Raw genomic sequence first — 27,253 nt, 5'->3', positions numbered from 1 at the left:
GAGATTAATGTCCTTTCCTATAGAGACGGTCTATTATTTTCTTCTGTCTTGGCTCAGACTGTTCACATTAACTAGATAAGTTAGTCCAGTGGTTTTCAAGAGTGGTACGCAAGATATGATCGGGGCTACATACAATTTTAAAAAGCTTATATGTATATTACTTTATGATCAGTGCCAGATTCAGGGTTAGCCACAGATGACCTGGAGCCTGCTTGATAATGTTAACATATTAACAATATACAAATCACAACTGAAAGATTACAAATACTTGAAATCTCTGTTTCACAATGCAGTTTTTTTTGTAAAGTTTGAGAATCTTTACAAAATCAGCTAAAGAAACAGAACACACCAACTTCAGCGGGGTTATCTGTTACGTAAATATACAGTGGGCCAAAAAAACGGCACAAAATTTAAATGGTTATATCCTAGTAGCTAACGATTTCACTTGAAAGTTTATTTCACAGTTCTTGTGGGCCGAGAAAGTAGTGTAATATTTAATTTTTTACCATTTATTAAACATTATTTTTTTTATTTTTTGTAAGGCAGTGCAAAATCGATCGTTTATGCCGAACCAAGCATTATGGTCTTACGATTTCAGCAGGCCAAGCCGTTTGTTGTGTTATCATCATTTGTTTTCTTCCGTTTTGAGTTCTCATTTTGTGAATAATGGGTCCATTAACGAACGAAGACAAGATTTTCATTAACCTTTTGCACCAACATGATAATTTATCTGCCCATCAAATTGTAAGGAACTACGCTCAACGAGAACAATCTGTTTCAAGTGTACAACGATTGATTAGCAAGATACGGACATGATATCCCTCCTGGAGATTATTGCGTGAAAGATCGCATTTCTCAGATTCTCTGATGGTTTCGGCTGGAGTTTCAAACGAGATCTTAATTCTATGGACTATTTTGTATGGAGTCAACTACAAAACGCAGTTTACTACAAAACAAGAATTCGTAATATTGAACATTTGAAACAACGCTTTCTTGAATGTAGGGACCGGCTTGATCAAAGACAGATATCCAGTGCTATTGGACAATGGAGAAGACGCCTAGAAATGGTTGTGCGGGCAAATGGCGGTCACATAGAGCATCATTTTTAATTTTGATTATTTGAAAGATCATTAATTATTATTAATTTTACCAACATCCAGTTTCTGCATTTTGAAGTAATAAATTGTCTTCAAAAACTACATTTTTCGCATCATCATGTATTGACCTCCATAAGATTTTAATTGAGCCTCAAAAAAATATAATTCAAAATCCTGCTCATCTTTAAAGTCTACTCTTTCCAACAGTGTATTCATTATAAATTAATGCTATGTTATGTTAGGTGGAAATAATTAGTGCAATAATATTATCTGCAACATTTGTGTCTCTAATTTTTACTTACGAAAGTTGGCAAGCCTACTTGTAACTATAATTATGCACCACAACTTTGGGGGTTAAGCAACGACGCCTAGTGACAACAAAGAAAAGTAGAATTCGCTAGAACAAAGCCTGCGTACTGCCGTCTGGAACATGTGAGCAGATAACGCGTGTGTGTCGCTGATAAGTCACTGACTCAGGGCGTGACGTCAGCCTTACTCATGCACCACATGTGCCACAGGTGAACAAACATCCGCGTGGTGGTTCGGTGCTGCCTCCTAGCGGCAGGTCGCGGAGGCGCCGGTCCCGAGCCGAGACGGGCCAGTCAGTGCGACGGGAGAGGTGGGCCACGTGGGTCGGCACGATGTGAGACAGCTCTGCATTTATTGGAACCAGCCGGTTACATTCCCATGTTCAGCTTCCTCAGGAGGCTCAAGGGCGGGGCGGACCCCGAGGGCGATGGGCGTGACAAATCCAGTCCGTCGCCCTCGCGCAAGGGCAAGAGCAGCAGCCGCGAGAGGGACGCAGCGGCGCCCTCCGGACGGGGGGGCGGCTCGGAGGAGGCGTCGAGGAGCGCAGAAGGCGATCCGGAGAGGCGGGAGCCAGTGGAGACTACGCGAGCGGCGTCTGCGGAGAAGCGCGCGGCCCTAGAGAAGCAAGCAACCGTAGAGAAGCAGACATCCCTAGAGAAGCAAGCAACTCTAGAAAAACAAGCGTCTCTAGAGAAGCAAGCAACTCTGGAGAGAAAGGCGTACCTAGAGAAGCAAGCAGCTCTGGAAAAACAAGCGGCTCTAGAGAAGCAAGCAACCGTAGAGAAGCAGACAACCCTAGAGAAGCAAGCAACTCTAGAAAAACAGGCGTCTCTAGAGAAGCAAGCAACTCTGGAGAGAAAGGCGTACCTAGAGAAGCAAGCAGCTCTGGAAAAACAAGCGGCTCTAGAGAAGCAAGCAACCGTAGAGAAGCAGACAACCCTAGAGAAGCAAGCAACTCTAGAAAAACAAGCGTCTCTAGAGAAGCAAGCAACTCTGGAGAGAAAGGCGTACCTAGAGAAGCAAGCAGCTCTGGAAAAACAAGCGGCTCTGGAGAGACAAGCATCTTTGGAGAAACAAGCGGCTCTGGAGAAAGCAATTAAGGAGAAGCAAGCGGCCTTGGAGAGACAAGCAGCTCTAGAGAAGCAAGCAGCTCTGGAGAAACAAGCGGCTCTGGAGAGACAAGCATCCTTACAGAAGCAAGCAGCTCTGGAAAAGCAAGCGGCCTTGCAGAGACAAGCAGTTCTGGAGAAGCAGGCGGCGCTCGCCAAACAAGCGGCTCAAGAGAAGCAAGCAGCCCTGGAAAAGCAAGCGGAAAAGCTGGCAGCCATGGAAAAGCAGGCGGAGAAGTTGGCGGCCTTGGAGAAGCAAGCAGAGAAGCTGGAAGTGCTGGAGAAGGAAGCGGAGAAGCTGATGGGCCTGGAGAAACACGTGGAAGAGCTGGAGAACGATAAGTAGGTGTCTAATTTAGATGTTTGAAATCTGACTTCTTAGAAAACACGTCTCGCCTTTGTTTTAAAGTATTTTCGGCCGTTGGCGCTGTTCTTCTATTTATAGTACGGCGAGGTGCGACGTCCTGTCGTCTCAAACCTCTGCTCGGCCGTGAAAACTTAAAGATTCGCACACATTTCGTTGTCCCTTATTATTTGGGGGGATTTTAACAAATTTCCGGCCGACGGCCAGCATGAAGGATCTAGCATGTATTCATACTAACACAATATAATAGTAATGGTAATACAGTCGAACTTGGTTAATTCGAAGTTGGATTATATTATAAAAAAGAAAATTATCCAAAGTTTTGAATTAGACAAGTTTTAATTATTTTCTTACTTCCTACGCTAGAGGTATTTTGATTGAAATATATCAATGACTAGTGGCTTGTGCAGCAAATGCTGCAAACTAAGTTCATTACACGTTCAAATAAAAATTTTTCAGATTTATTTTCAATTAAGAACACCAGACATTTTGTTTTTTTTTTTTTTTTGTGCCAAATACTTTTTCTTGAACCTACCCGCCTTCAGTTTTTGAGTTTGAACGCGAAAATGCAAGTAACAATGTCAGGACGATCAATGGGTTTTCCATGTGGGAGTAATGCAATAGCTATTTCAGGTCATTGTGGATTGTAGGTGAAAGTTAAAAAAAAGGCAGGTTTGCTATGCTTTCGAACTTGAAAGAGCTTGAAATGTAGAAGGTAAAATAATAATTTTATCCTGCAAAAAGAATGATCGGGAGACTACATAATTTTGTAGGCTTCTTATTTCATCATTTAAGTAATACCTTTCGTTAGGAACTGTAATTTTTGCGCTCTCTCGAGCCAATACTGAAGAGAATGACGCATATAAATATCTACACCACACCGCCATTAAGTATATGAAAAAGACTTAACCCCACTTGATTAATAACTGTAGAATTGTTTTTATTTTTAATAACAATATTATTATCTTACGTAAGCCGCCACTCAGTAAATTATAGAAATGAAGATCTAATTTAAGATATTCTCTACATCTACTTACATAACCCCAAAACGTTTCACTTTCATATCATCAATATAGCATTAATATGTATTAATTAATGAAAAATAGTCACATCATGGCATTAACTATAATAATATTTCATTTCTTATGGTAATAATGTCATGTAACTACCTCAAATTTTGTAGTTTTTAATATCCAATACACAGCTGTACCCAGAAACTTACACACCACAGAATCGAACCTGTAAATTATTTTTAGTAACTTAAGTTTTTAATAACCAATTTAATTTGAGCTCTAAATATGTCAGCATTCTTGCAGATCATGGCCTTCGTGTAATATTGTTTACTGTAGTGTGTCTTTTGTTTAATTCTGAAATGCAATTAGCTAGTTCTCAAAACTGACGACAGATGGATTTTGGAAAATAGGAAAATTATGTTGAAAAATTGACATTTCACTGAAAACTTCTATTTTTCTGAAAAACTTTGAGTTCCAAGCTTCAAAATCAGGGGTCATTTATTAAAATCCGTTCAGTCATTTTCCCATAATTTCCATTACCAGTTCAAATTATATATATATATAGAGAGAGAGAGAGAGAGAGAGAGAGAGAAAGAGAGAGAGAGAGATTTCGGGAGAAACGGTCCAAACCAACCAACTAAATTTGTGTAGCCCCACAATGGAAATCGTACCCGGAATCCTTCGTATAAAAAGTCAGTGCAATACAATAAGAACAAAACTATTTACTCAAGAATTTGTACAACATTGCAAAAATATAGGATATCCATTTTTTTTTTTTTAAGTTTGACACTTTCGTTTGTATTTTAGCGTTTAATCTTCGATTCATTCATACAAAATTCGTCGCGTTTATTGAACAATTCGATTATTTATTTATTTATTTATTTATTTATTTATTTATTTATTTATTTATTTATTTATTTATTTATTTATTTATTTATTTATTTATTTATTTATTTATTTATTTATTTATTTTGCTAATAATTGTAACATAAAATATAATATATACAGAAAAACATTATGTCGCCCCTGAAAGAGTAGAACTCGTGCTCAGGGGCGGATTCTTGTTTCATTCATTCTTCAACATAGCACTTTAATTCCTGGATGTGGTCCATGGCCTTGGCGATTGTGAGCAATTGTTTCTCGGGGTATTCTAACTACTTCATCTAAAGACGGTAACAATCTGCTCGCGCTATATTGGGGGTGATTGTCGTAATTTCGGAACTGAATTTCCTTGGATTTTACTTAGAACTGCCCACAAAAAAATTGAATTATAGACGATTTTTTAACATTGCGTTGAATTTATGTCAATTCAATTTATTAGGCCATTACACATACAAATAATAGGCTTTGTCAGTATAAATCCTGTATAGGATACTTTAAAAACTAAGCTACTATAAGAACTAACAAAGATATCTAAATTGATTAATTAAAAAACAATTTTATTCGAATTAGTGTTTAGAAACTCTCCAACAGAGTAAAAGGGATTTTTACATAAAGTTATATAACCCTGTTTTAAAACTTTTGACAGATAAATTGTAATATTCACTGGGAACATATTATATTAATTTCATCCCCGTAACAGGAAAGTTTGAATTAGTATTTTTTTTAATCTACAGCGGAGACTAAGAGGAGAGCAGAAAATAGGAAAGATTGAAGAATGCTGGGTTTGCTGTGAAAGACTTGCCCTTGGGCAGAAAACTGTGGATGAATGAATGAATATGGAATAAACTATGAATGAATAGATGAACATGAAATATTGATTTGTCCTCTATTTTTAATTTCATGATCATGAATATGGGCAACTAACGTCTAATCGTCGATATTTTGTCGAGTAACTTATAAAGCACTAGATCGTATACGTACAAATTCATATCTGTTAAAATCAGTTATTGAATGAAGAGTGGTCGAGAATGTTCAAGATAGACTTACACAAATTCCAATGGCTTTCTTTTGCAAAACCAAAATAGGAAATGTCAAGGAACCGCTCAAAATTTTATATTTTTAACAATTTCGAAATAAAGACGTTCGAGTTAGGTAGGTTATTTTACGACGCTTTATCAACATCTTAGGGTTTTTTGCGTCTGAATGTGATGAAGGTGATAATGCTGGTGAAATGAATCCGCGGTCCAGCACCGAAAGTTTTTTTTTAAGTAGGGTATTTTACGACGCTTTATCAACATCTTAGGTTTTCTTGCGTCTGAATGTGATGAAGGTGATAATGCTGGTGAAATGAATCCGCGGTCCAGCACCGAAAGTTACCCAGCATTTGCTCATACTAGGTTGAGGGAAAACCCCGGAAAAAACCTCAACCAGATAATTTTCCCCGACCGGGAATCGAACCCGGGCCACCTGGTTTCGCGGCCAGACGCGCTAACCATTACTCCACAGGTGTGGATTAAATAATAATAATAATAATAATAATAATAATAATAATAATAATAATAATAATAACAATAATAATAGTTTTATTTTCCCTGGCAGAGTTAAGGCCATTAGGCCTTCTCTTCCACTCAACCAGGATCAAATCACATAGAGAAAAATACATAAAGACGTTCGAGTTAGACTATAATAATAATAATAATAATAATAATAATAATAATAATAATAATAATAATACTTACTTACTTACAAATGGCTTTTAAGGGACCCGAAGGTTCATTGCCGCCCTCACATAAGCCCGCCAGCGGTCCCTATCCTGTGCAAGATTAATCCAGTCTCTATCATCATACCCCACCTCCCTCAAATCCATTTTAATATTATCCTCCCATCTACGTCTCGGCCTCCCTAAAGGTCTTTTTCCCTCCGGTCTCCCAACTAACACTCTATATGCATTTCTGTATTCGCCCATACGTGCTACATGCCCTGCCCATCTCAAACGTCTGGATTTAATGTTCCTAATTATAATAATAATAATAATAATAATAATAATAATAATAATAATAATAATAATAATATATCACCAAGCGAGCTAGTTCAGTGGTAACGCATTGGGATCGCATTCGGGAGGTCCTGAGTTCGGTTCCCGATGTAGACCAATCTGATTGAGGCTTCTCCGTGATTCTCATAGGCAGAATAGAACTAATTTTCAGTTAAATAAAGTCGAATGCAGGATTGGACTCTAATTATCACGAAATAATGGGCACAGAACAACAGCAACAAGCAGTCCCAACAGTAAACTACAGACAGTCACGATATGACCTCGGGGTCAAAGGGACTATAAATAAATCTGAATAAATAAAGAATTATAGATCATTCTGTCAACATAAATGTAAGGATCTTTCACACTCTAAACCATAACAGAGCTGTAAAAAATATCAGGCTGTTCATATGACCGATAATGATATGATATTAATAAAAGTACAGTAACACTGATATTCATAATACGTTGCAGGCTATAAACAAAACTAAACTCGCCAATCTACTTTAGCAAACCATCACAAATGTGGCGATAATAATAATAATAATAATAATAATAATAATAATAATAATAATAAGTAGGGAGGGTAGCTGTGAATATATTGAATAAGCAGTCGCGGACAGCCGATGAGGGGTGGTCCTCCAGCTTGGGGGTTGGGCGAAGGGCTAACAACCCATCACCGTAAAAAAAACAGCTTGTTAGGAAACCCCAACATAAGCCTCGGAGAAACTTGGACTCTCACTTTGAGAGAGGAACAGAGGCTGAGAGTGTTTGAGAATAAGGTCTTTAGGAAAATATTTGGGGTTAAGCGGGATGAATTTACAGGAGAATGGAGAAAGTTACACAACGCAGACCTGCACGCATTGTATTCTTCACCTGACATCAATCAATCAATCAATCAATCAATCAAACTCCGGTATCTCCTCATGAGGAGCATAGGGCATTCACAAAGTGCCTCCATCGGACCCTATTTGTAGCCAACTTCTTCACTTCGCTCCATGTTTTCCCCTCCCTAGCAATTTCCTCCAAAACTGTTCTCTTCCATGTATTTTCTGGCCTTCCTCTTGTTCTACTACCCTGGGGGTTCCAATCCAAAGCCATTCTTTTCTGATTATGTGCCCTATCCAATTCCACTTTCGTCTTTTCATTTCTATTGTGATTTCTTTCTGATTTGTTATCTTCCATAGTTCTGAGTTTGTGATTATATCTGGCCATCTAATTTTTAAAATTCTTCGTAAACATCTATTAAGAAATGTTTGCAGCTTATTTTGTATAATTTTACTTGTTTTCCATGTCTCACAGCCATATAATAAGACTGATTTCACATTACCGTTAAAGATTTTAATTTTTGTAGGTCTAGATATAATATAAGATTTCCGTATTGGGTACAACTGGACAAATGCACTATTTGCATTTTTTATTCAGTTCTTTACATCCTCAAAGGCTCCACCATCCTTGTCAGTTATACTACCCAAATATTTAAATTCTTGAACAGTATCAATGTTGTTATTATTTATTATAACTTTATCTGTCTTTTTACTATTTAATCTCATTTCTTTAGTTTTCTTTACGTTTATTTTCATATGAGCCCCTTTTATTACTTCTAATAAAGTATTAACTCACCTGATATAATTTTATTAGGAACATTAAATCCAGACGTTTGAGATGGACAGGGCATGTAGCACGTATGGGCGAATCCATAAATGCATATAGAGTGTTAGTTGGGAGACCGGAGGGAAAAAGACCTTTGGGGAGGCCGAGACGTAGATGGTAGGATAATATTAAAATGGATTTGAGGGAGGTGGGATATGATGATAGAGACTGGATTGATCTTGCTCAGGATAGGGACCGATGGCTGGCTTATGTGAGGGCGGCAATGAACCTGCGGGGTCCTTGAAAGCCAGTAAGTTAATAATAAAAATAAAAATAAACAGTAATAGTAATACTAATAATATTAATAATAATAGTAATAAATAATAATAATACTAGTAAAGGTAAAGGTAACCCCGTAACATGCCATGAAAGCACTTGGCGGACATGGAGGTAGAGCCCCATGCTTTCCATGACCTCGGCACTGGAATGAGGCGGTGTGGTCGGCCCCACGCTCTGACCGCCTTTTACCCCCGGGAAAGACCCGGTACTCAATTTTATAGGAGGCTGAGTGAACCTCGGGGCCGTTCTGAAAGTCTGGCAATGAGGAAAAATCCTGGGATCGAACCCCGGACCTTCCAGTCCGTAGCCAGCTGCTCTACCAACTGAGCTACCCGGCCGCCCATTAATACTAGTAGATATTATTATATATAATAATACTAGTAGCAATAAATAATAATATATAATAATAATAATAATAATAATAATAATAATAATAATAATAATGAGAAGAAGATGAAAAATAAAGTAAAGAACTGTTTTCGACAATTAAAAATTTACTGACAAACTGCATATATCCCGTAAATATTATTTTTGTTATTTATGCATTTCTATGTAAATAATGTCAACCTTGTGTTGAACATCTTGACAATAGTTTGATTTGTTTCTTGTTTGACTCCTTATGAGTTTGTTTTCTGTAATAATTTTCAACACTGATTCATATTAATCAACTATAGTACGTAACTCATGCTTGCGTGTCAAATAGAATTGTAACAAGTATATTAGAAAATTACGCTGAAAGTCTGCATAATTTGGCAACAGGGCATCGCGGGCACACCTGCGAATACACACAGGAACTCGATCTGATTAGCAGCAATCCGTGCATTGCAGTCAATGCAGCAGGGTTGCCAGACTCCCTGGCAGGAAATAACTAACTATACAAGTCATGTTAATCTTTTTATTTAATTTGCGAGAAAACCGCCCATTTTATTTAAAACTGCAAAGGAATAAATCATTCCTTGTCACTTTCTCTAATGATTAGAGTAAAAAGCAGGATCGTACGGATAATACTTAACGAGTAAAACAGTGTTAATATTTAGGATTTTTTCTGAGAAAAGTATTAATTTTGTATTAAAGTTTTTATTGTACTTTATCCAAGAAATAAGATGTTAAAATATGCGCAGTTTTCTACACTATAATACAGTGCCTTCCAAACTTTTTATACGGTGACACCCTAGCAAATTCTAAAAATGTAGTGTGTCACCTTATCCCTCAAATGAAGGTATTCCACACACTAATAGGCTGCTTATATATCCTTCATAAAATGGATAAGATAAACACACATATTTCCAGTATTGTTAACATATATGAAACGGAAGAAATATGTACATAGAGTTCTAAGATGAGGATAACAATCACACTTATTTTATCTATTTATTTATTTAGTTAATCTGACAGGATTAAGGCCATAAGGCCTTCTCTTCCATCCCACCAGATAGCACGTATAAATACAAAAAAGAAATACAGACGCTGGTGAAAATAATATAAATTAAATTAAAGCCCTATAGAGGGTCAAAAGGGTAAAAAAAAAACACTATAGAGCTCTCATCGAGCTAATACAAGAAAAAAGAAAGAAAACAGAGATAGGAATGATGATATTGATAACTGATAATAATAATAATAATAATAATAATAATAATAATAATAATAATACATTACATATCAATTGTCAATTTTACAACAGCATAGTTATAATATTTACTATATGTCATGGGTTAAGCCGAAGTTGCGCAACCTGACAGGTGTTCAACAAGCAATTTTATTCCATGGACTAAAATGTGATTTTTAAATTTAAATTTGAATTTTGATATTGTCCGACAGTCTCTGACATGGTCAGGGAGGGAGTTTCAGAGGCGTGGAATAGATATGCTGAAAGATGATGAGTAGAAGGATGTTCTGTGCAGAGGAATAGAGAGAAGGTACATGTTCCGGGTTCGAGGTAGTGAAAGGTAAACAAAACGATATGCTAGGTAAGAGGGTGTGGAGGTTTCAGTTTTTTAATGGCTCACATGTGCTTGGTGAATCTTACAAATGTACGAGGCGCATCCAGAAAGTAAGTTCCCGATTTTTTCCCCTTGAAAGTAAACGTAATTAGCCGTGTCAATTGCGCATGCGTAACAGATCTATGACGTATCAATCATATGCCAGCCGGACAGGTCCCGCCTGGTGCCAGTAGCGTGGCAGCAGTGGTCCGAAATGGAAGCTCTTACTCCTCCCGCCGCCTGCGAGGTTCGGTCGGTGATAAAGTTCTTTAATGCACAAAGCATTGCGCCAATTGAAATTCATCGGCAGCTCTGTCAGTTCTATGGGCCGAACATATCTCTCTCCCTGCACCTCAAGAAATTCCTGTCCTCCGGTGAGCGTTTTGGCAAACGACGAAGAGCTGAAGACGTCTGTCACACGCTGGTTCCATTCACAGGCGGCAGAGTTCTACGACAGAGGGATACAAAAGTTGATCCCACGATACAAGTGTCTCAATTCTGATGGTGGCTATGTTGAAAAATAGCTGAAACATTGCTGTACCTGTTGCCAATAAATGTTTTCCTGAAAGTGTGTGTTCTTTTTTTTAAAAAAAATAGGGAAACTTACTTTCTGGATGCTCCTCGTATTTTATGTTTGGACGAATAAGGGATAAATTCACTCGCATTTCTTCATCCAGCATTTTTAAACTGCCACGTTTCACTGTTTTGATATTGGTCATCACAGAAAATTCTGCTTCGCAATAATATGTGGTTGAAAACTGCCGCAAAACCACAAGAGTTCGTTTAGCAGGATGCGGAATATCTTCAAGTGAAATCCAGAATCTGTTCAAATCATCTCTTTGGTGTTTCAACTTCAAGTTCCTATCATTTTTAATCTCTGCCAATTCTTCTTCTTCTCCTAAGGAAAGTCCACTAACTTCTGATGACAAAAATGGATTTCTTATCCAGTCATAAGCATTTGTGTTCAGATCTGGGAAGTAACTTTCGAGTTTATGTGTGAGTAATATTAGATAGTTGTAAATTGAATCTTTTATTTCGTTCTTCGAATCACAATGAGATGTATTTAGGAACATTTCATAGCTGTCTTCATTCACTTTTCGAGAGCAGATTGCTAACTTGTATCGTAAGGCAGATATTTTGTCTGTTGCAGTTAATATATTCTCATCCTTACCGTGCAGACTAGAATTACACTTGTACTAGTGGCTTGTGCAGCAAATGCTGCAAACTAAGTAAATTAGACGTTCAAATAAACATTTTTCAGATTTTTTTTTCAATAAAGGATCCAGACATTTTGAAAGTTATTTTCTTCCATAATAATGAAACATACTCTCTCTGAATGTGTTTTATGCCCAATACTTTTTTTTTGAACCTATCCACCTTCAGTTCTTGAGTTCCAACGCGAAAACGCAAGTAACAATGTCAGAACGATCAGTGGGTTTTTCATGTGGGACTAAATAATAGCTAATTCAGGTCGTTGTGAATTGTACGTGAAAGTTAAAAAAAAAATGTCAGGTTTGCTATGCTTTCGAACAATAGACTTAGCATTTTGGTATAGCTTGAAATGTAGAGGGTAAAATCATTTCATCCTGTTAAGAGATCTTGCTGAAATGATTAGGAGACTACAAAATTTTCTAGGTCTCTTATTTTATCAGTAAGTAATACCTTTTGGTTTTTCCTTAGGAACTGTAATTTTTGCGCTCTCTCGAGCCAATACCGAAGAGAATGACGCATATAAATATCTACACCACACCGCCATTAAGTATATGAAAAAGACCCAACCCCACTTGATTAATAACTATAAAAATATTTCATTTTTAATAACATTATTATTATCTTACGTAAGTTTTGTAGTTATATACTACTGTACACAGCCGCCATTCAGTAAATTACAGCAATGAAGATCTAATTTCATATATTCTCTGCATCTACTTATATAACCCCAAAAGTTTCACTTTCATATCATCAATACAGCATTAATACGTACAATTAATGAAAAATAGTCGCATCATGGAATTAATTATAATAATATTTAATTTCTAATGGTAATAATGCCATCAAACCATGTGAAATTTTGTAGATTTTAATATCCAATATACAGCTGTACTCATAAAATTACGCATCGCAGAATCAGACCCATAAATTATTTTTAGTAACCCTTGAAGATTTTAATAACCAATTGAATTTGAGCTCTAAATATGTCAGCAATCCTGCAGGTCATGGCCTTTGTGTAATAGCCTATTGTTTATTGTAGGCTAGTGTGTGTGTTTTGTTTTATTTTGAAATGATGCAATTAGTTCTCAAAACTAACGAAAGATGGATTTTGGAACATATGAAAATTATGTAGGAAAACTAATGCTTCACTGAAAGTTACCATTTTTTCTGAAAAAACTTCGGGTTCTAAGCTTCAAAATGAGGGGTAATTTATTAAAATCCGCTCAGCCGTTTTCCCGTAATTTCCAGTTCAAATTATATATATAGATACTACAACTATTCGCAATCTCTGCATCTGTCAAGGACACGTATCTACAAGGCAGCTAGGTAAGCAAGAGGCGACCAGCGATTTTCTTACTTCATTTCAGTTACCATGAGTTAATAGCTCAAAATAATTAAATATACCACACAGTTGGCGACACCCCATAAACCTTCAGGCGACACCCAGTTTGGAAAGCTCTGCTGTAATATGTGGATTCTCCTTGTGTATAGGATTGGATTCGTTCACATTGTTGAGTTTATCGGATATGTCGTAAGCACTTCCATGACAACCGAAGTTAAATTTCATTTCTACAAAGCACTACCTTGTTTTCTTTTTAGTTTAGATCTAACTAGTGGCTTGTGCAGCAAATACTGCTGCAAACTAAGTTCGTTAGACGTTCAAATAAAAATTTTTCAGATTTATTTTCAATGAAGAATACTTGTCTTTTTGATAGTTATTTGCTTCCATAATAATGAAACATACTCCCTCTGAATGGATTTCTTTAGGCCAAATACTTTCTCTTGAACCTATCCAACTTCAGTTTTTGAGTTTCAACGCGAAAACGCAAGTATCAATGTCAGGACGATAGCAGTAGCTATTTCAGGTCATTGTGGATTGTAGGCAAAAGTTAAAAAATGTCAGGTTTGCTAAGCTTTCGAACAATAGCATTTTCGTATAGCTGCTGCATGTAGAACTTGAAATGTATAGCGTAAAATCATTTTATCCTACTAAGAGATCTTGCTGAAATGATCTGGAGACTATAAAATTTTCTAGGCCTCTTATTTTATCAGTAAGTAATACCTTTTGATCTTTCCTTAGGAACTGTAATTTTTGCGCTCTCTCGAGCCAATACTGAAGACAATGACACATATCAATATCTACACTACACCGCCATTAAGTATATGAAGAAGACCCAACCCCACTGGGTTAATAAGTATAAAAATATTTGAGTTTTAATAACAATATTATTATCTTACCTAAGTTTTGTATATATAGCAGTCACTCAGTAAATTATAGAAATGAAGATCTAAATTAAGATATTCTCTACATTTACTTATATAACCTCAAAACGTTTCACTTTCATGTCATCAATATAGCATCAATATTATGTACAATTAATGAAAAATATACGCATCATGATATTAACTATAATAATATTTAATTTCTAATGGTAATAATGTCATCAAACCACCTCAAGTTTCGTAGATTTGAATATCCAATACACAGCTGTAAGCCTACTCAGAAAATTATACACTGCAGAATCAGTTTTTAATAACAAATTTAATTGAGCTCTAAATATGTCGGCAATCCGGCAGGTCATGGCCTTCGTGTAATAGCCTATTGTTTATTGTAGTGTGTTTTGTTCTGAAATTCAATCAAGTCGGCCGTAATTGAATAAAATTAGTTCTCAAAACTGACAACAGATGGATTTTGGAAAATAGGAAAATTATGTAGGAAAATTGACATTTCACTGAAAACTACTACTTTTCCGAAAAAACTTTGGATGCCAGGCATGAAAATGAGGGGTCACTCATTAAAATCCGTTCAGCCGTTTTCCCGTAATTTCCATTACCAGTTAAAATTATATATATAGATATAGACGTTACACGTAAAAAGATGCTTAAGATTCTGAACGAAATAAAGAGTTTTGAGTACATTTTTCTCCGATAAGAAAATAACGCTCTTCAGTAGAATAACTTAGTGCCTGTCGTAATGGAAACTAACAACGTCTTACTCCGTCTTCTGAGAACTTAGTGAAGTGATCGGATCATCTGTGCGCGTCTGTGACTGCCTTCTAATCATTGTGTGCACGCGCTAATCGATTCTGAACAAAACCGGCACCCATAAAACACCACTCAAGGACATTTCACCACTGCTGACTGCAAATAGAATAGATGTGTCATATTATATATGATGCATGCAAAGGCACTTCCTTATTGTATGTTTTACGACATAAATATTACCAGCCATATTTCTGTTCGTAATTTTTTTCAACTATCATTTGCAAGACGTACCAAAGTGATATCACTTTTTATCGCATATTTAAACAGCGTTATATGAACTGCAAGGTCATCTAAGAGTGAGTCAGCCTGGGTGGCGCAGTCGGTACAGTGCTGGCCTTCTGTGTCAGAGTTGCGCGTTCGATCCCGGCCCAGATCGATGATATTTACGTGTGCTTAAATGCGACAGACTCATGTCAGTATATTTACGAGATGTAAAAGAGCTCCTTACTTACTTACTTATTTAGGGCTTTTAAGGAACCCGGAGGTTCATTATCGCCCTCACATAAGCCAGCCATCGGTCCCTATCCTGAGCAAGATTAATCCAGTCTCTATCATCATATCCCACCTCCCTCAAATCTATTTTAATATTATGCTCCCATCTACGTCTCGGCCTCCTCAAAGGTATTTTTCCTTCCAGCCTCCGAACTAACACTCTATATGCATTTCTGTATTCGCCCATACGTGATACATGCCCTGCCCATCTCAAACGTCTGGATTTAATGTTCCTAATTATGTCAGGTGAAGAATACAATGCGTGCATTTCTGCACTGTGTAACTTTCTCCATTCTCCTGTAACTTCATCCCTCTTAGACCCAAATATTTTCCTAAGCACCTTATTCTCAAACAGCCTTAACCTATGTTCCTCTCTCAAAGTGCTAGTCCAAGTTTCACAACCATAAAGAACAACAGGTAATATAAGTGTTTTATAAATTCTAATTTTCAGATTTTTTGACAGCAGACTAGATGACAAAAGCTTCTCACCCGAATAATAACAGGCATTTCCCATATTTATTCTGTGTTTAATTTCCTCCCGAGTGTCATTTATATTTGTTACTGTTGCTCCAAGATATTTGAATTTTTCCACCTCTTCAAAGGATACATTTCCAATTTTTATATTTGCATTTCGTACAATATTCTGGTCACGAGACATAATTATATACTTTGTATTTTCGGGATTTACTTCCAAACCTATTTCTTTACTTGCTTCAAGTAACTTCAACTTAACATTTTAGTGGTTAAAATTTAATTTTGCATAATTGTTCTTCCTTGAAGTTTTAGTATGTATAACGTGACTCCTTCTAATATTATTTCTCTACGTACGTTACACTCGTCATGAATTATAATGGAGAATTGGTGGGTTGTTACGGGAAACAGGAGTACCAGGAGAAAACCCCTGTGTCGCCTGGACCACGAGCTTGCCCAACACAAGTTATAAATTCAGGGTTGATGAACCAGGATTTGAACCCGAGTTCTCTGGTTTATAAGCCCTATATTACAAGGTGCCAGTAATTTATAATGAACTTCTAATTCAGTCCCATGGAACAAGATAATGGTAACCATTAATTCCTTTAATTCTCAAAAAATGGAATTGAAAATTTAAGATTTGCTTCAATTCTCCTGTTACAAATGGTGTTTGAATTTGATATAATGTGTTTTCCTGGCTTTTAGTTATCAGTTGACACACTTTCTGAACATAAAGCTTGTTTTCTCTTGTTGCGAAACACTTTTAGAAGTACGGTACAATTATAATAACTGCTTGCTACGGTTGGAAAATTAATTTTATGCAATCCTAGCATTAAAACACGTTTACGACGCTATAAATCGCGCACAATTGGTCTAATTCTGGCACTGGTGCCAGAAAAGATTACCTAGCAACTAGTATTCCATGCCGTCATTACCGCGTTCACAACACAATTTTATACAACGCACCTGTAAAAAAAAAAGCTTCAAAACAACAACAAAATAACATTGTCATAGAAACGGTTACTTACAATTAGCAACAATGCAATATATTAGTCACATAGTAACGGCTAGCGCGTCTGGCCGCGAAACCAGGTGGCCCGAGTTAGATTCCCGGTCGGGACAAGTTACCTGGTTGAGGTTTTTTCCGGGGTTTTCCCTCAACTCACTACGAGAAAATGCTGGGTAACTTTCGGTGCTGGACCCCGGACTCATTTCACCGGCATTATCACCTTCATCTAATTCAGACGCTAAATAACCTAGATGTTGATACAGCGTCGTAAAATAACCCAATAAAATAAAAAGTTATGGAGTCTATATATCAGTTGCGTGCGAACTGTTTCGACGTAAACAAATCAGTTGCGCGCGGGCTTTCTCTATGTAGACACATCAATTGCGCGTGGAGACTTTCGTATTAATGAAACAGTTATAGTTGGGTGGTAACGTCGAACAGTTTGAAAGTTTTCAGTGAATATGATGGCAACACTAATCAGATCGATATACTAGAGCTGTAATATCGGCAAGTTTGAGAAGTTTTTGTTGAATATGTTGGTGACACTAATCTTATTGAAACTTTTATCAGCAATGTGCGGCAGTACTTTAAACGCTTCGATGTTTGTCATTTGTCATGGAAAATATTTGGACTTCGGATACAATTCTGTGGCCAGGAGGAAAAAGGTCTTAAGTCAATTTTTGTAAAAATGAGTTTTTTATACATTCTGAAAGCAGAAACAATTCTCTACAAAAACGGCTAAAGTCAAATAAGACTCCTGACTGGATTTATAGAGCATTACCAAAATGTCCTGAGTACTTTTTGAATCGAGCACACACAGAATAAAGGACTTAAGAATATTTAATACTTTATTCCTTACAAACCATCACATGTTTACTTTCCATGCTTCCCTATTAAAAAGGTCTAACTTGTATTTTAGCCATTTTATCACACACTGATGCTCTTTCCTTTTAAAACTATAAGCACTAGGTAAACAGTCCTATAATTTAAGACCTATTTTGCATTCCTAATAATTTACATTTCATCCACACCTGTGGAGTAACGGTCAGCGCGTCTGGCCGCGAAACCAGGTGGTCCGGGTTCGAATCCCGGTCGGGGCAAGTTACCTGGTTGAAGTTTTTTCCGGGGTTTTCTCTCAACCCAATACGAACAAATGCTGGGTAACTTTCGGTGCTGGACCCCGGACTCATTTCACCGACATCACCTTCATTTCATTCAGACGCTAAATAACCTAGATGTTGATACAGCGTAGTAAAATAACCAAATAATAAATAATAATAATAATTTACATTTCTCATTTATTTTGACATGAAAAAGGTCTTATGTTTAATAGTCCCTTCTACTCAGTTTGGGTTCTAGTCTTAAAAGGGCTTAAGTGCGGCTATTTTTGGAAATAATCAAGAAAATTGTTAAATGAGCAACATTATTTATTTTAGAAGAAATATAAACAAATAATATCCAGGAAAAACCTCTTAATTAAAAAACTGTATAATTGACACCAATTTCAATGTTTGTACTGCTTTCCTGAAAAGTATAAAATTTTTACTTAAGACCTTTTTCCTCCCGGCCACAGAATTATTTCTAACAGAACCACAAATGCATAGGAAGCGTTTCATAAGGCATTTCTCTTAATTTCTGCACATCCACATATTTATAAATTCGTTGACGCTATCATTCAGGCACAAACTAGTACGTATATTAAAATGAATGACAGAGATAATATGCCCACGATGCATCCTGCATCTAGAAAACAGAAATAGTTTATTAAAGAACTCCTTCATGGGAACATTAGTAACTTTTTTGTATTTTTTTTAAGGGCCTTTCGTACTGATTTAAGAGAATATGAATACAAAATTATTGATAAGATTTTTATTTTCTTTGATGAATGCCAACTTCATGATACGATCATTTTTATTCCTTTAATGAGTACCAACTTGTGATGCGATTGAAACAAACATTTTCAATCATACCTGTCAATAACGTGAAGAGAGTCCTAAGTTTCTATAAAATGGGAAGGAAAATTTTACGAAAATATGAGCGCGCGCAAGTGATGAGTACTCACTAGTAACCACGCGCGCAACTGGTGCACAAAATTCAGGTAAAAACTTTCCGTGCGCGCAACTGATAAACCCCCCACTTATGAAGTATAAAAATGTTTTGGAGGTTAATTTCATTCTACAAACCGTAAATCCTGAAAATCCCTATTTCCATATTATTGGCAGGAATGGTTTAGAACAGAGATAGGCATCGTGCCTCACTTGAGAATTTGTGCCTCACTAACCTTCACAGAGCTTATCGCTCTGAGTGACATCATCTTCACAGTCCCCGTTCCTCCCTCACGTAGCTCCTAGGCGTGGGCAGGTTGTATATCAGTTTCATAAGCAATATCAGTGGTGGCATAATGGCATTATCAAAGCAGTGTGTACGCGTTAGAAAATGATTATTTCATGAGAAATGGGAGGAAGAATTTTTGCTGTTTAGAAGGGGAGAACATACGACATATGTTATGCTCGAAAATCCTATTAGGCATTAATAAATTTAATATACAACGACATTACTCCTTATGTCATAAAGAACATGCTGAATTACAAGGTAAGACAAATTAAATGTTATTTATCGTACTATTCCGAAGAAAATTTATGATCTTAACATTTGCATAGTATACTAAAAACGACATTATACCTTAAACACGCTGCATTAAAAGATAGCCTACATGGAATTAAATGTTGTTTGTACGTATTATTTCCAAAAGAAATTTATAAAAAAATATGAAATGTGCGTAGAAAACGAAATATGATTTTCTCAAATTATTTTAGGTCGAGAACGTGCAAATCTATTAAGTAATCTTGATAAACGCCAGAATATTCAAGAAAATAAACTTAGACAACGTGATGGAATATTATTGGCTAGTTAGGCAATTTCTTGCCTGTGATTCGATTACGATAGGGTGACGCAGGTCACAGCAGTTTATATTTCCCATCCTACTCTGCAGTCTCCTCTCCTACTAAACAAACTATTTCAAATCGAGTGCCTCACGTAACCGAAAATTGTGCCCTTGTATGGTTTAGAATGTGAAATATTTCATATTTTGTCTCCGGTCATGACATTGCATAAGATGATGATGATGTATAATTAAAATTTGAAGCTATTTTTAATTTCATGTATAATTTTCTTAACATCGCGGCATTTACTTGCTGGGACCATGAAGTCCATTAAGCTAATGTTCCAGTTCCTAAGATCGAATTTATAGTGGTGAATATCGGTCAGGCTCTTCGATGTCCCAAATGCGCTGCTGCCAACTGTGTACGCGGAATGGGGTCAGGGCTGCACCCTCAATCGTTTGTACTTATGTCACAGTGCTGTATCAGCTACGTTTGATGCATGATCACCATAATGGATTAGTACAGACACCGAGCATGCGCAGTATTTTATAACTGCAACTTGGAAAATTCAGGTGCCCCAAATTTTCTTTCTGGGTCTGTACAACATGTTCCGGATTCACGCACTTTATATTACTTCCTGGTAGAACAAGCATATCGTCTTAAAATTTATAATGTATATTTTTGCTTTCTTAGAGGTGGAATTGCGTAAATACGGAGAAAGTAATCTGCTCTCGAAATATCTGAAAGTTAGAATTTATAAAACAGTTCTATTACCGGTTGTTCTTTATGGTTGTGATTTTTATGTAGGTTATTTTACGACGCTTTATCAACATCTTCGGTTATTTAGCGTCTGAATGAGATGAAGATGACAATGCCGGTGAAATGAGTCCGGGGTCCAGCACCGAAAGTTACCCAGCATTTGCTCATATTGGGTTGAGGGAAAACCCGGGAAAAAACCTCAACCAGGTAACTTGCCCCGATTGGGAATCGAACCCGGGCCACCTGGTTTCGCGGCCAGACGCGCTGACCGTTACTCCACAGGTGTGGACTATGGTTGTGAAATTTGGACTCTCTCTTTGAGAGAGGAACAGAGGTTAAGGGTGTTTGAGAATAAAGTGCTTAGGAAAATATTTGGGGCTAAGAGGGATGAAGTTACAGGAGAATGCAGAAAGTTACACAACGCAGAACTGCACGCTTTGTATTCTTCACCTGACATAATTAGGAACATTAAATCCAGACGTTTGAGATGGGCAGGGCATGTAGCACGTATGGGCGAATCCAGAAATGCATATAGAGTGTTAGTTGGGAGGCCGGAGGGGAAAAGATCTTTAGGGAGGCCGAGACGTAGATGGGAGGATAATATTAAAATGGATTTGAGGCAGGTGGGATATGATGATAGAGACTGGATTAATCTTGCTCAGGATAGGGACGGATGGCGGGCTTATGTGTGCGCGGCAATGAACCTCCGGGTTCCTTAAAAGCCTTAAGCAGGCCTATTTATTAAATTTGTTTAACATTATTTGGAAATCGAAAAGAATCTCTCTGGAATATCAGATGTATGTATGTATGTATGTATGTATGTATGTATGTATGTATGTATGTATGTATGTATGTATGTATGTAATCATAAGCGATCCTTACTATCTGAAAGCTATGGTTGTATTCATAATCGATTCTTACTATCTGTAGTCTGTGGTTGTTTTTGTAACATTTGTTGTACTATCATTTAGACATAGTGTGTCAAAACTGCATTCGAATTGAGACGAAATGAAACGTCACCTTGAAGGTACATTGCAGTTGTACTGAAACGATTGCAAGCGAAACTGTTGTGTTTACGCTTATGTTTTCATTAAAGCTTTAGCGATTTCAAGATACTCGAGTGTGTTAATACTGTAGAAAGAAATCACATCCCCAAATTTCTGAACGTCGATATGACGAATGTCGATAAAATGAATATAACTCTTTGACTGAAGTTAAACATATTATGCTTGCATACCTACATACATATTCCATTAAAATGAACATTAAAAGCAAGTTTCGCTGCACGCGATAGCGCATCCTGTTTTCAGGAAACAGAAGAGTGAGCAATCGCGTCACATCCGGGAAGCAGACTTGCATCAGCTGTTCCCCTGACATTCGAAATGTATCACCAGCGTTTCAGAAACAGGACACGCATTACGGACAAAGGAAAACACGCTGTATACTGTAAATATCCTGATGCCCACGTGCATCAACGTCGGTTAGTGTAACCATCGGTTAAAATTGTCACCTAATCCCCGATTAAGCATTTTTACGGTGGATCGACCTCGGTTACGACTTAAACAGGAGGTTAACCACAGTAATCTCTAACCGACCAAATATGAGCGGTTAAAGGAGATAACCAGCGATTAGCAGAGCAAGTAAAGCAAAATGGCAGCCAGAACCACAGGTGATTATTTCGAAGACGATTATTATTGTGCAGTATTTGAATTACTTGGATAGAGCGTGAGCGTGAAGGTTCTTTAGTGGAAAGAGAGAATTCTTACGAGGAATTAGGTGACAGAAAATTTCGGGAGGGATTTCGTTTATCAAAATCTACAAATGGATTACTTGAAATAACACAAGAACAATCATATTTCGCCTACGGATCGGCTGCTTATATTACGATTCTATGTAACTGATATTTTCTGTATTTTAAGAGGGAATACTCGAATACCGGTATCTCTTTCTCTATGTCACTGGCTGAACAAAGAGAGGTTATGGATGGATCTTAGGATAATGCACAATTCCCTGGTGTAAATGGGGTCCAACATCGTACACACATTCCTACCAATCTTCTGCATCCTTTTCCTTTATGGATATTCCATCTTTTTTATATAATACATTTAAATCTAGTAATTAAGTCTATCGGTACTTCAACCTAACATTGGGATATAATCATTTTTGGATTCAATTTTCCATTTTGTACGATTTTAACCTAACAGTACTGAAAAACAAAGAAATGGAACTCACAAATATAACAGCGCCCAAAGGCAAACAAATGCAACGCGAAAATGTGGGATGCGTTCATTTCGATGTAGAACATAGTGAACACAGTCGTTTTTAGACGTTGACAATTATCTTTGCAGCGGTATGGATGCTTTCCTTTAGTCATTTTGTAGAAACAATGTACCATCATAGACTTTACTCTGGTTAAATGAGGTGTCAGCTAGCCATGTTTTAGTAATCGGTGATTATGAATGGTGCACATAAATTACATTTTAACCACGGCTACTGTTTAACCGTCGTTTCGTAATCTATGATTACTGCGTTTTTAATCAATGTTGATGCACTTCGCCATGAATGAACTTGCTGCATCACACTCGCTCATTGAAGACAATACTCCGCCCGACAGGCGTGAAAATGTCGCGATAATCCCCTAGCAACAAGTGGCGCCACCCGGAGTTTACACACGACGCGATGGAACAAGTGAAAGCTGCCAGCTGTTATCAGGTAAAACACGTGCTGGTCGTTTATGACGCCAGTTATAATTTTATTACCTTCCTGAGCAGCCCAGCGGTCTGAAAGCTTCATAGGAAACTGTTAGTGATGTTCGACTGAAAGTCCATTATACAATATTAATCAAAATGAAGCAGATATTTATACTGCAATACAAATTTCCAAAATGAAACACAAGAAATGCCATGAAAAAACAATAACCTGCTTTGGAAAAAAAATACAAAAATAAACTCAGGAAAGAAGTTATCAAAGATCGATAGATATTTTCATATTTTTTCCAGGGGCGGCTTTTGGGGTAGTGGCAGTGTGCCATGGCACCACCAATGAAAGAAACAAAAAATAATATCCTAGAAAGCAGTTGTAATAGTTTATTTCTACATATTTTATTCGTATTTCATTTGAACGAGCACGCGCACAGATCCGGACGCACTCTTGCAGCGTTTTTCCGAACGTTGGAGCCACTTCGGTGTGGCACTGCCTACCTCCATATAACACTGTACAAAAGGCTACTGATTCTAATTTATATGCGTTTCTTATGGCAGACTTTGAGCCGAATTCAATTTGACTCAGTAGTTAATATTCCGCCCGCTAGAGCACTGTAATGCAGACATTTCGCTAGATGGCAGGGTTGTTGGAGACATTATGAAGGGAACCATCAACCGCAGACTTGCACGAAAACACAAGTTAAAGTTCCGCGCCAAATGTTAATGTAATGTTGCCAATTCAAAACTAATGCACGTAACTTGGATTTGAATGTGTAAATTATTATCCATTTAACTATATTGAACGCAGAGATGGTCATGGTTCTTTTTAGAAAGATAAATATTTTTTCATATTATGTAAAACTGTTTGTTAATGTTGTGTAATATTTGTTTTATTCTGCGGCAACTAAATATCGCTACACTGTTGCTATACAGTAGTATTGATTCTTCCGTTAACGATACATGATATCTGTGCAGGACATGAACATGTGTTATTCAGGCCGCTGCCTTGGATTCATCGGCCTGTTAAATAAAGTGCAAACGTGTTTGTTTATTATCTATATCACTGTTTATCTCGTGTGTGTTTGCCAGTAAGTTTACTAGTTATAAAAGTTAATTGTATTTGACTAACAATACTGTGAAAGTTTTGATTATCTGTATCTGTAAATTTCGTTATTAGTTTCGGAAATGTTATTGTAACTGTTACTAGATACATTATTAACTGTACACCTGGTAAAATAGCTGGTTTAATTAATGTTTTATTTAACATAATGCAAACGTGAACTAAATTCATTAGGAACATTGATATAAATTTTAATGGTACCATATTTAATAGGACCAGACAGTGCATGGCCTATGCGGATGATATTGTGGTCATGAGTAGATCTCTTGGAGTGCTAAGTGAAATAGTAACCCAAATTCAAACAGAAGCAGAGCACATGGGGTTAAAAATTAATAAAGAAAAAACTAAATATATGAGAAACATAAGACCAAGTGGCGTTTGTAATAAAGATATTATAATAAATGGACAGAAATATGAGGAAGTAGATTCTTTTAAATATCTAGGAGTTCTAATTACCCAAGAAAACACTGCAGATGCGGATATGAGGCAAAAAATTGCTGGGGGAAATAGATGCCTGAGAGCCCTTAAGGGAAGAGGATGGTATTTTTTGGTGAAAAATTAGTAAATTTTCGAAAAATAAGATTTTTTCCTTAAAATACTCTGTGATATGTGTGGAATATATTGTATGATATTTTGTGGGTATTTGTGCCCTTATCGGATGTTGAAACGCCATTTTTAAACTTCCTGCGCTCTGGATTTTTAAATCACACCGCCCTTTGTTTGTTGTATCCGGAACTTCATTTTTTTTTTCAAAACCAAATTTTTCTTTAAAATACTCTGTGATGTGTGTGGAATACGTACATTGTATAACTTTTGTGGATATCTGTGCTCTTATTGGATGTTGAGACGCCATTTTTAAAGTTCCTGCGCTCTGGATTATTAAATCACACTCCCTTTCATTGCTGTTTCTGGAACTTTATTTTTTTGCTACATTGCCAGACAAAAATCGATATAATTTTTGAAGTATTAAATATATATGTATGAAATTTAGAATACACATTCTCTAGACTACTGGGAAACTTTTCTCTGTAAAAGAATTTTCCTAATTGATTTCATTTTAAAAATAAGTCTGTCTGTTTGCAAGAAAGAAAATAAAAAAAATGCCATTAAATTTTAATTTTTTATTTTACAAATGTAGGGATTAATATCAAAATTCTGTTATAGACAGTTTCTAGAACATGCTTTTACTAATAAATTGTAACAAACTCTTTGAATTTATCTTTAAAAATTGCTTAGATATATCGAGTTTAGTAAAATCCTGCACTGGGTACATTTTTGTTTTCAAATCTGGCTCCCAAAAATTTTTTTCAAAATATTTATATTTGGTTGAGTTGCTATAGCCATGAGCTCTCTACATACAAAAAATTAATATTTTACACCAAATAGGAAAAAAGTTTTAAAAAATACCATCCTCTCCCCTTAACAAAACTTTGAGAGCAAGATGCATAAGTAAAAAAGCAAAACTTACATTATATAAAACAGTCGTAAGACCAATTGTGCTTTATGGCAGTGAAACTTGGACTCTGTCGAAGAAAATTGAACAACAACTGATGACATGGGAAAGGAAAATTCTAAGGAAAATCTATGGCCCTAAACATGAGAATGGGCACTGGAGAATTAGATATAATACAGAACTGAAAACTCAATATAAATCTCCAGATATTGTTGCTGAAATCAAAGCCCGTGGATTGGAATGGTTAGGACATGTAATCAGGATGAATGATCAGAGAATACCAAAAAAGATTCTAAACACAAAACCAGAAGGCAGGCGCAATATTGGCAGACAGAAACTAAGATGGTTGCATGGAGTGGAGGAAGATTTAAGGACTCTAGGCGTGAGAAGATGGAGGCAGAAGGCTCTGGTTGGACAGGAATGGACCAAGATCCTAAGGGAGGCCAAGGCTAGACTACAAGGGCCGTAGTGCCAAAGAAGAAGAAGAAGAGGCAAACGTGAACTGCGATTATCAATTTCACTAGGGTAATTTGCGTACAATCTTTTTTCATTTTTGGCACCGCCACCAGAATGCCTCACTGGCCGCCACTGATTTTTTCACATCAGCTAATTAGATCTGAGAAAATCCATTACAAAAATTACTATACAGAGTGAATCGTAAGTAATATAATTAATTTCAGGAAGTTATTCTTTGAGATATTTCAAACCTAATTGATTAATACAATTTTCTTCGTTTTTGCTTCCTTTTCGAGATAAAAACTGTTTTATGCGAAATATTCCATAACATGCTTTGGGAAAGGCATTGATTTAATTCCCAATATGCTCAGTCAATTTAAGAGGGCAGTGTATTATTGAAAGAGTTTTAGTTTTGTCCTTTAAGGGGAGAGGATGGTATTTTTTGGTGAAAAATGAGTAAATTAAAAAAAAAAAAATAAAATTATTTAAAATACTCTGTGATATGTGTGGAATGCATAGCATAACATTTTGTGGGTATTTGTGCCCTTATCGGATGTTGAGACGTCATTTTTAAACTTCCTGCGCTATGGATTTTTTAATCACACGCCCGCTTTTATCGGTTTCCAGTAACTTCATCTTTTGCTACATTGACAGACAAAAATGGATATAATTTCTGAATTATTAAAGATAATGCATGAAATTTAGAACACACATTATTTAGACTATTATGAAACTTTTCTCTGTATCAGAATTTTGCTCATTGATTTAATTTTAAAAATACGTCCGTTTGTTTGCAAGGAAGGAAATCAGAAATTTTTAAATAAATTTTAATTGTTTATTTTACAAACGTAGGGACTAATATCAAAATTCTGTTACAGACAGTTTGTACAACATGCTTTTGCAAAGACATTGCAAAAACTGTTTGAAACCAC

At 36.4% G+C, this 27,253-nt stretch overlaps 1 protein-coding gene across 1 annotated transcript in view; it reads left to right on the top strand.

The window, feature by feature from the left end:
- Nucleotides 1-1,620: 1,620 nt before the first annotated feature.
- The window catches only part of LOC138692229 (protein FAM184A), a 136,776-nt gene continuing 111,143 nt past the window's right edge, over nt 1,621-27,253 (top strand). The window contains exon 1 of the mRNA XM_069815360.1: nt 1,621-2,857. Coding sequence (XP_069671461.1) covers nt 1,785-2,857 — 1,073 coding nt within the window. The 5' untranslated portion in view covers nt 1,621-1,784. The remainder of the gene's footprint in view (nt 2,858-27,253) is intronic.

Source organism: Periplaneta americana, chromosome 16 (assembly GCF_040183065.1).
Source record: "Periplaneta americana isolate PAMFEO1 chromosome 16, P.americana_PAMFEO1_priV1, whole genome shotgun sequence".
In the NCBI taxonomy this organism is placed as follows: Eukaryota; Metazoa; Arthropoda; class Insecta; order Blattodea; family Blattidae; genus Periplaneta; species Periplaneta americana.
Note: the sequence above shows the minus strand (reverse complement) of the source record. Positions and strands in the feature narration are given on the sequence as shown.